This window comes from Saccostrea cucullata, unplaced genomic scaffold, assembly GCF_032062105.1.
Source record: "Saccostrea cucullata isolate Sc308-1 unplaced genomic scaffold, CSIRO_AGI_Scuc_v1 ctg6779, whole genome shotgun sequence".
Taxonomy (NCBI): domain Eukaryota; kingdom Metazoa; phylum Mollusca; class Bivalvia; order Ostreida; family Ostreidae; genus Saccostrea; species Saccostrea cuccullata.
In genome coordinates, this window is record NW_026928373.1 from 5,054 (window position 1) to 16,383 (window position 11,330).

The 11,330-nt window shown below is 31.2% G+C and overlaps 1 protein-coding gene across 1 annotated transcript; it reads left to right on the forward strand.

The window, feature by feature from the left end:
* The first annotated feature begins 2,313 nt into the window (after positions 1-2,313).
* On the forward strand, positions 2,314-9,347 carry LOC134277351 (interferon-induced protein 44-like). The gene is made up of 7 exons (XM_062759691.1): positions 2,314-2,341; positions 2,431-2,460; positions 4,670-4,731; positions 6,056-6,256; positions 6,334-6,477; positions 8,582-8,759; positions 8,935-9,347. The coding sequence occupies exons 1-7, from the start codon at positions 2,314-2,316 to the stop codon at positions 9,228-9,230; spliced, it is 939 nt and encodes a 312-aa protein (XP_062615675.1). The 3' UTR covers positions 9,231-9,347.
* Positions 9,348-11,330: the final 1,983 nt, after the last annotated feature.

Here is an 11,330-nt window from a genome sequence, read left to right on the forward strand (position 1 = left end):
AGTCTATGGGTCTTCAATGGTTCATTAATTATATTATTATATTCATACAGTATGCATAAAAAACTTTCATAATTTAGTCATTAGATTTTTACATATTCTGAGATCTCATTTCGTCCAAGAAAGCCATTATACTACTAAACCAGCAAGCCATTCAACAATTTTATACCCTTATTTAATCATCAATTTTAATTAATTCAACAAACTTTTTGCCGGTTGTGAGGAAACCTTTCAGCCTATCCTTGACACTTTGGAACACATTAGATGTGAAAAAATTACAATAATATTAAAACAATTCAAAATATTTTATAAAATTTTCAAAGAATAAGAAATATCTCTAAAAACGAGGGCGCTTTTGATTCGGCTAGAATCAAGGCGTTTTAGAAAAGTGAAAATAATGTTATTGCACTATCACATGAAATTATTAATTCTTCTAAAAGTATATATTTCATATATAATAAAATGGGGTAATGTGTTTGCAAACAATGATTTTTAATTTTATCAAAATGTGGCTATAATATTATTTTTCATTTGATAAAGAATATAACAATTTAAAGCATGAGTTTCTCTTAAATTTCGCGATCTCTGGGTTACCTCTCCACTATTTGCAAACGTTTCTTTTTGTGCATTTTTATTTGAAGAAGCACGAAGTGAACACAAGACTTACTTGAATTTTGCTTTTAAAACTGTTTAAATATCGATATTAACACAATTTGAAACAAATATGGACCTCTTATTACAATAAAAACAAACTAAAAATAAATGTACGAAGGACTTGCTGATACTTTTTGCTGTATTTAGGTTTAATACTTTTTAAAAAACCATTAGGTGTACCTGAGATAAAAAAAATTGGGTTCGAATTGGTATGCTTACTGAATCACATAATGGTTGTCTTTTAATATTAACTGAGAAGTATGAAAAAATTACTTGCGCATAATATAATAGCCTTTTGTTTTAGTTTCTTTTTTATTCTTTTTTTTTCATTAGTATAAAGAAATATGAAAAAAAATATTTATGCATTTTATACATGTATGTTTTTTTGTATTGTATTTGTTTTTAGTAAAGCTTCCTTGGTAACAGTATAGTCAGTTTGCTATTGTTGCTTAGATCAGCTTCTGTATTTGGTTCTTGAGTCTCTCCACTTTCATATAATAGTGAGTTTTACTAAAATACCAGTGTCCCCATGGTAAAAATATTGATATATGCTCTTAACGCATTCTATATTCTTCCCTCAAAGTGTGTTGAATTGGTTCTAAATTTGACGCACTTTAATTTTTTTTTTAATTTATTGAAAAGGTTTTGATTTGTTCCAAATTTGAAAGTACGTTTTTTTTTTCAAGGTGTGTTTTCACAACCGTGGAGACATGTCAATTTTTATGAAATGTAATACAGTTACACATTTTATTATTGATAAAGAGATGGCACTCGTAATTAAGGAGGCATTTTCCTTCAATTGTCCTATTATCTCTCATTATGTTTTTTCACTCCCAAAGACTGTTTTTTTTTTCAAAAATGTTAGAGAAACCCTAGTCATCCTTTATCGATTGTCAAGATCCGCGAAATGTTCCCAATCTTGAAGAAATTAAGTATTTCTATATTCATGTACATGTATATGCTTAAATCATTTGACAATTTTATTTGTTTGTCAAATCATGGCAGGGGCACACGGTGGGTGTAGCCGGTCAACAGAGATACTTACTCTTCTACTGCACCTGGTCTCCCCTCTGGTGGCTGCGGAGGCCCGCTGTAATACCAGCTTTGTATTGTTTCAACGGTCTTTTGACCTTAATTACTGTTCGTTATCTTAATATTTCTTTTAAGTGCTTAAAGTTCGAGTTTATTCAATAAATGTGAAATCTGAAATGAACAATGTTTTTTTTTTTAAAATAACAAACTTACTAAATTTTTTTCTAACCGCATAAATAAAATAAGCTATAAGCTACATACATATTAATTTAAACCCTTACCTTATAAAGCACATTTGTATCCTCCTTCTCAAACGCAAATAGTGGCCGCAGATTAGGTTGCTAGATTAAATAGGTTTTGTCATAAATAGTCTCAACCAATGAAATTTGGGTTTAAAGCTCTTTCTATTTAAAAGTCCAGGTAGCATATAAGCGCAGAAAAACATCTTGTTTATTAGGATAGCGTAAATTAATGTACGGATAATAGATATACATTTTGAAATCTTTACTTCTAAACAAATATACCAGGGAATGAGTTACAAAAATATAATATTTATTCTTAAATATTAATTTATATGAAAAACAATTTTTATTCACATTTTTTTCTAGAGAATTAAAACCACGTCGAAAGATGGGAAATATTCTCTCCACCGGTTATGGTACGTTATTTTGACTAATGTGATAATAGGGATTATCTGTGATCTTATATTCCATAAAACAAAAAATATATAGATAACTATCCTTTCAGGAGCTGAAAATACACAGCCTCAATACGAAGGTGAGTTTTTTCTTAAATTTTGTAATCTTCATTTTTTTTATTTGATGCATGATCTATGTATTATAATTCTAAGAATGTTTTGACTTTGCAGTAGACCCTTATATATTTACTAAAATAAATGCATTCGTGTTGTTGTTAAATCAATTTCCTTCCAAAAAGTTCGTGGGTAATGACGTTTTTGTGAAATGGATATATATATATATTCGTGGTATATCCAAATATTTCTATGATAAACCAAATCAGAATATTTTTTACAGATGGAACTTAATATTTTTGTAAAATTCGGGGCCTTTCTTTAAACGTCAAAATTAGTGCTCACGGACGAATGTTAAAATGTCATAAACTTTGAAATACTGTGGTGATGTGTTTGGATTAAAAAGGTTTTTTTAAAATAAAACAAGTCAAAGACAAAGATTGATAAAATTATATGTAACACAATTTAAGAGGCTTGAGTCATTTTCTGATATCTAAGTTGCCCTTACTATATATAGACAGTGAAGATATTAGACCAAAAAACCTAAGGATTATGTGTCAAAACTTAACATTAAAAGCGACGTTGGCTGTCCGAACGGCGAGGCGCTAAGACATAAAATTATGTTTAAATACGGTTGAAAGGAAATAAGAAACAAATTATCTGTTCAAACAACTCAAAATTAATGAAATATATTTAATGTATTGATTTGAGATTGGTATGAACGATTTTTCATTGGTGTGTACAAAGAAGTCTGAAATACATGTTATTTGATGAAAATGGTTACATGCATTTCTATTCATCACGGTGTTGGACTAGGTTGTGCAGCCTATATGCCCGAACTGTTTATTGTTTAGAACTTTAAAACTTAATAAAGTTTAATCTATTCATAAAAAATTGCTAGCAATTGACAGTGTAGCATAATAAAGAACTTGTAGCTTTTGTTCATGAACATGTGTTAAAAATTCAAAATTTAAATGTTTGACGTATAAATGAACTTTGCTTTATGTCGGACTGGCACATGTAGCTTGTATATACTAAGTGTTTACACCTATTAAACTCGTTGAATAGAATACCATATTATATCTATTGTTTAATTTTTTTAATTACTATACCATGGTAAATATTTAAATATTATCGTATATGTTTGCCAGAGCAGACTTTATTACAAAAATAATAGCATTTGTCCACGAACGTTATGGATAACCCTTGTATTTTCCACAATTTAAATTTCACAATGTGTAAAGTTTAAAATACATACAATAAAGTTTACTTTTTTAATTCCTTTGCTTATTGATAAGATTTCAATTCTTTTTAATATATATGAATTTCAAAAGATTTGAAAGGTTCAGCGGTCAAAAAGATGCCTATTATTGACCATATATATAACCTGGTATATAAGAAAGCTTTTTATTGATTAGTATATTGAAATCATATATGTATTGCGATTTCGTTCCTTCCTAATTTTTTTTTAGATTCTAAATTTGCAAGAAATTCGATGAAAACAACGTACACACAAGCTTCCAGAGTTTATGATTTCTTTTTATACACTAAGCCTTTGTCAGAATAGATTAGCTTTGACGGTGTTTCCCATCGCTTAATCTGGTGATTTCACACATGTTGAACTCTTCTGGTCTCAATTTGCAAATTACTGACCAATCCTAATTAGAAAATATAACAGAAAACAATATTGGAAGTAGGCAATAATTTCAAAACACCAGTAACATTAACTCCAAAGATAGGAAAGATTTGGTTTTAATATTTTTTTGTAGTAAAGACGATCTAGTTCGACTAAATCATGCGTGTTTTTCTGTTAACAATGTATCTTAAGATTAAATAAACCAGTTTTTGCCCGGGAATAATGTTATATCTTTTTTCCTTGCAAATGTTTCAACACTCAATAAGAAAATGAACAATTGAAATGCAAAATTACTTGGAGAAATGCAAAATTTCGCAAACCTAAAACATTTGAAAGAGCCCATTTATTTACAGTTTTTTTTATTTAAATTTTAAATATTATGCAATATCTTTGTTAAAATACCATTATATAATTATAGTTAGGTTGCATTAAATTAATTCTACCGCCAATACTTGTATAGGGTTGCCAACTGTTGTTTACTGTTTTTTTTTTCAAACTAAAAGTGTCATCCCCTGGTTTATTGTCTTAAAAATAATTGCAAAAGCACATTACTTTTCTTGGGTGTAAAATTCACATTACATAATTTTGTTTATATACAGTTAAACGTGACGAAGGTCCACCACCTCTGAGAACAAGACCTTGGAGAAACTTTGACTGGCGAGTAAGTACAAAAGATATTTAACAACAAAATCAAACAAACAAAAAAAGGTCAGACGACATATCTGTTTTATATGTATGCACTTAAAGGATAATTGTCATTCTCTTGAAATTTTAAATTTGTTCTCAAATTCAATAGAAATAAGTAGATAAAAAACTTTGATGCAGGTAATTGAAAAAATTCTGGATTAAAAATACAAACTTCTAGTATTTCAACAAGTATACTTCAATTTTTGACACATGCACTTGCACTTGTTTAAGTATTAAAATTCTTTGGATATATAATATATTTTTTTTGCATAATTGTGAGGGACAAAGGAAGATTTATTTAGCCAAGAAAAATTATATTCTCCGAGAGCTTTGCCCGAGGAGAATATGAGGTGGGCCTTGTTCCCAGTCCCTGTTTTGCTTCGATACTCTTGTTCTTACATTTTCGATATGAATTTTACCCTGGACGCAAATTAAGTGCATATAATAATAATTATTTGTATTTCAAGAAACGTTTGAGCTTTCAAACTTTTTATCATCTTCGTCTTTCATAAAAAGCGTACTTGTTTCGATTGTTAATGAGGAAATTTTATTTTGACTATTTAGCCTGAACGCTTTCTATTTGTATTCCTCACTGTTACTTGTATACTGTTCATAATTTCAATATTTTTCTCATGGAAGTAAACTACAGATATTAAGAAATATTTTCACGTAGAATTGTCGAGGATTTTTTCTCGTTATTTCTAGATATCTTGAACCTTGAAAGGTATATACACAATGGGTATGTTTGTGTGTTTGTTTGTATATTGTTTAACGTTCCTTTCGAGAAAATTTCACTCATATGGAGAGGCCACCACCTGTGAGTGGAGAGATGCAAATTATATCTTATACTAGGCAATCAGGGCCATTGAACATTGATGGTTCTTTTTTGTACCAGCATCTACTGCGACACGGTACCTCCGTTTAAACGGTCTCATCCGAAGGACCAGTATCCTCGTCTTACAGTGGGATTCGAACCCTCGATGTAAGGATCAACTCCTTTCTTAGCGCAGACCGTCTAACCACTGCATCACGAGCGCGACCACACGATGGGTATGACCGATCGGCAGGGGCTCCCTCTTCCGCAGCAGCTGATCCTACCGTTGATATTTTGCAAGTCTGCGATTGCTCTGCATCAAATTTGTATTGTTTAAAGGTTTATTGAACTGAATTACTGGTATCATTATTCATATATTTAATTTATAATGGTCTTGTTTTGTCCCCAGACATCAAACATAATAGAATACTACCTTTCAAAATTTTTGCGAGACAAATTAAATGTTTTGCTATTTTTTTTTCAGGAAAAAGACGAGTTGTTAGCTGAAGTATCTAATTTTCGGATTAAGGGCGGAGTGAAATATCTAAACTGCATGTTACTTGGCCAAGCTGCTTCTGGAAAAACCTCATTTTTCAATTCATGTGCTACAGCCCTAAAGGATGAAAAAAGAGTTCTGGCTCCGCTAGCAGTCTATAAGCCATCTGGAAGCAGTGTTACCTCAACTGTATGTATTTTTACATGCACAAGGTATATGATAGAATTTATTTAACATAAAATACAATAATTTTAAGAATCTTGTAGTTTGAGACCCACCCATTATTTACAAAGGATGACAAAATATTGCCACTAAGAATATTTGATTGTCGTGGTCTGCACAATGTAAGTGGAGTGACGCCAGAGGATGTTCAATTAATGGTTAAAGGCCATGTCAAAAGTGGATATCAGGTACAAATAGATTTTCCTGAGCATCAAATTATACTAATATCGTTTTTTTTCAAACTTTTTATTTTCAGATGTAAAATTTCTCAGATCGTATGACTATGTTGGGCAAACGTTGGCAAATATTTGCTCAGCTGGCCGATAGTTAAGGTCAGGTAGAGAACATTGGACCAACATTGAACTGTTGTTACCACGGCAATCTCTCTTGTATCCAACCATTGGAATTCTTTTGTTGGTCCAACGTTAACCAATTCCTTTTCATTAAATTTGGTAGTAAGTTGGAATTCTAAAATAAATCCATCATGGGTCAAATAAATGTAATGCACCCATACCGTAGTTTATTTTTTAAAACTGGTAACAATTTGTTTGTCCGATGAAAGCTTGCTTGTTCTTTACTATGGTCGAATTTTCCCCCAAAACTCGTATTGAGACCTACAGCACGATGCACATGTAAGTTGAGAGCATAACCTGGGTCAACGCAGATCCAGTGTTTGTTAAACCATTAACAAAAATGGTTAGTTAAGCTGGTAACAGTACGTTGGCATTACAATGGCCTAGTATTACCATACATGTTCTGTTAAGAGAATATTTTATTTTAGTCCAATACTCGACCAACAGTATCACAGTGGTCAATAAATGTTGACACATGGTCTTTTGCCAATGTTGGACCAAAAAAGTTACATTGGATCAACGTTATACCAACATAGACATGCTACATATATTAGTGTTAATTGCATGTAGGAAAATATAAATGGATGGTAATTTAAAGAGGAATATTAATGCTTACTTAACTTCAATTATATCTTTCATAAATTAAGCGTCTCAGTCCTGATAGATTATTTGCACTTGTAATTGACAAGATTCAAGATTTGTATTTGTAATTTTTTGAAACAACTAGATTGTTTTAACATTTGAATCGACTATTTCCCTTACACGTGTAACAAGTTTAGGGAGAGGGCGTTATAAGTATTCAGTACTTGTGCTCAATCCCTTTGTAATTATATTACATTAAAATATGTTCAAATCAACAATTAATCATTATCAAAACGGCTGTGTACTTTTCTTCTAAGTCTGAAGAAGGCTACTGACATTGATGTCTCATATGTATCTAAATCCTGTTTTAAGTAATATTTTTGAAAATTATTTAATAGATATAAGCTTTTGTTGTTTGAATGTTGACTGACATTTTTCCTACAACGGAGTAGGCATTTATTTTAAAATGTTTACCAAGAATTGTTTAAACTTCAATCGTTAACGAATAATGATTGATTGATTGTACATTGTTTAACGTCCCTCTCGAGAATTTTTCACTCATATGGAGACGTCACCGTATGCCGGTGAAGGGCTTCAAATTTAGACCTATATTCGGCACTCAGGGCCATTGAGCAGTGAGAGTTCTTTATCGTTCCAGCGCCTACCGTGACACGGGACCTACGTTTTTAAGGTCATATCCGAAAGACCCGTGACTTTCACTTCTAGTGCCGAGCGCTTGGCGAAGGAACAGTCACTACCTTTGTTTACGTCTTAGGTATGACGCGGCGCCGCGATCGAGAATCGAACCCGGGCCTCCCGATCACGAAGCGAACGCTCTACCACTAGGCTACCGTGACCGGTTTAACGAATAATGAGAAAAGAGTGAATAACGGGTCGAGTCCACAGGAAATGCTTGCTCCTGATCCCACCTTGGGTATTTTAGGCGTCCGTGTTTGCTCTATACTTTAATTCAATGAACATTTGAGCTTGATGGCTGTGTTATCTTTATTGACTCAAATATTCCCTGTGAATGATTTTCTGATCAAGTGATCCTGAATACATGTGCCTCGTATAATTGATTAATATACATTTAGATGGTTCATGGCGTGTGTGACTGTTTGATAAGACTGCTTACTCCTTTTAGGCACTTCATCCAATATCTAGTGAATCCAGGGGCCAGTGTCCTCATTTACTGCCCTCTTCATCATTTTAGCCATTTTCCATTTTTCAGTTGAAAACTAAAGATATCATATCTAAAACATTCTGTTATATCTGATAGTTAATTTGTTGACCCCCTAGCCTCCCTAAAGCTTAAAGATTAACACTATTTTGTTAACTTCATTTTTTAAAATTATAGATAAACCCAGTTGCATCAATACAAAGCGACCATGCAAAATATCGATCTCAGCCAAATATAGGGGACAAGATCCATTGTCTCATATACGTTGTTAACGCTGACAATCCACAGTCAGCGTTGGCTGATGAATCAGCTGTAGAAATATTTAAAAGAATGCGAGAACTATTGGCACCATTAAGTGAGTGTTTTCTCTTAATTTTTACATTTCCCATAATACATAATCTTTTGATTATTTGAAATTATAGATAAAGTTATATATGTTACTTCAGTAAAGATGAAAAATGAAATCAATTCATAAACTGGTACGATTTTACTACTACTATTTTTATATTTTTTAATATATTTTTCATTAGATGTGCCACAGCTTGTTTTGATGAACAAGGTCGACAGGCTCCGGGCCTCGTTGTCAGATGACATTTCTCAGCTCTTCAGAAGTGAAGAGGTATATAGAAAGTTTAAAGTCGTTGCTGATTTCATGCAGCTTCCTGATATGAATGTTTTACCGATGTCTAATTACCATGATGAGACTAACCCTGATCCAAAAAAAGATGTACTAGCATTGTCAAATCTAAAAATGATGATGGACAGAGCTAACGATTTTTTGCAGAGACAAGACACAAGCAGTGCACCCGAAGATTTTTATGATTGATTAGAAACAAATGAAAAGATTATTGCTTTGCAAAAAATGTAACAAAACTGTCAGATAAGACAGAAAACTTTATACATGTCTGAAAATAAAAGACTTATATTTGTTTATGTTGTTATTCGACCTTAATATTGTCTGTTGTGAAACGATGCAATTTTACAAGATTAAATATTGCACTAAATTTGATGATTGGACGAATTCATAAAATTAAAAGATGTATCACTTATTTAAGAATATTGATATATTTATAGTTTCTTTGGTGAGAATAACGGTTCACGTTCTTCAGAGACAAAGTATGTACTTGAAATACAAACAAAAGGTGTTTTGTGGTTTTTTTTTTTCTAAATTCACTTCTATCTGTCTTTCGTCCTGTGCATATCTGGTAAATTATCCTAGTTTTACTTATTTTTTTAGCAGAGGTTGTTGATTTGATGTTAGATTCTGAAAAATCGAAAAATCTCTTGAATAAATCATATATGGTATCAAATAGTATCAGTCGGCTGTAAACACAACGTTTTAATAGCATTATAAAAAAAATTATGCAATTGAAAGGTTGAACGTTTAGTTTTAAACAAGGTGCAATGTTAAAGGTTGCATAAAGATTTGATTAAGGTAGAAAAGAAATTATTTAAACAGAAAAAAACAATGAAACATATGAATGAATAATTCGTTTGAAATGAGTCTGAAACATTTTTTTTTCAAAAAAAAAGATAATAATAATAAAAATAAAAACTTTTTCGGTATGGAAAGATTATAAAATTAAGGAAATGAATTCAAATGAAAACATTCATTTAATTACGTACTATTCTCAAATTTTATAAATTTTATAAAATTGGTTCAAAAATACTGTATATATATATAATTCACCATTTTCATGGCAAGCATCAAACCGACCAGAAAGAAAGAACAAGGGTCATTTTTTTTAAGGGGTCCTGTTCTTATATCAATTAATTGACTGTCAATCCCTGTCCATTTTCACGTATCAAAATAAAGAAGAGACAGTGCTTTCATTTTAAAAATTTCCTTTTGAAAATTTGGTATAGGAAGACGGGGTTTGTGAAAATGCACAGCCCTCGATCAAAATTTTAAACAGTCATATTTTATAATCTTCAGAGAAAGGTCTTTCGTTATGTAATTATATATTTTGGATCTGAGGTTGTGTTATTTATGAAAAATTGAAAGATTAGTTCAACATTTCACTAATTTTAACGGAATTTACAGGATAATTTGAAAATGCCTCATTTCCTAAGGTCATAATGTATTGACTAGTGAGAAGATTACGTCATGCTCAACAGAAACGTGGACACCAAGCTTCCAACGGATAAATACTGCATTGTCAACCAAAACTGAGCTGTTCTGATATTTCGGAAATTCACAGGGCCAAAAAATAGCCTTTGCTCTTTTAATAATTTTTTTTAAAAACACATTGTGCAGGGAACACAATATTTTCAAATTTGAAACCAGTGGTATTTTAATTCTAATTGAAAAACATAATAGTAAATCAAAAATAGACACATTATACTTTATTTTGAATATATCCTAATTTATAAAATAAATTAATTATTCTACATGATAATCAACTTAAATGAAATGAGTGCATCATCTCCTAAATGAAATACATGTAGTTATTTAATAATTATCATTCGAAATATGACCCAGAAAACATTTATACAATTAAGAATTTAACAAATCATATTCTTGGTGATGTTTGGTTTGAAGATTCCAATTTGATATATCAAAAATGAGATTTAAAAAATCACAGAAAAGAAAAAAAAAATAGATTAAGACAATTTCTGCTACAGCTTCTGTGTTTACTGAAATTTTTGGCAAAGTGAATGCAAGGTACGACAGATTTTACCCACACCGCATGTTAAATGATAAGTTATTTTATATTTGAGCTAAAAAAAAACACCTTAATTCAGTCTGTTTGCATTCGTTTCGAGTTATTCAACGCTAAAACCGTACGTCAATTTCCACAATTGACTTCCAAGGTTGAAAATACATGCCCATACACAGAGTAGTCTTTTAGCATTGAAAAGACACAGAGTAGTCTTGTTAGCATAAGAAAAGTTATCCTTAAGATAACACAGGAATTCTGTAGAT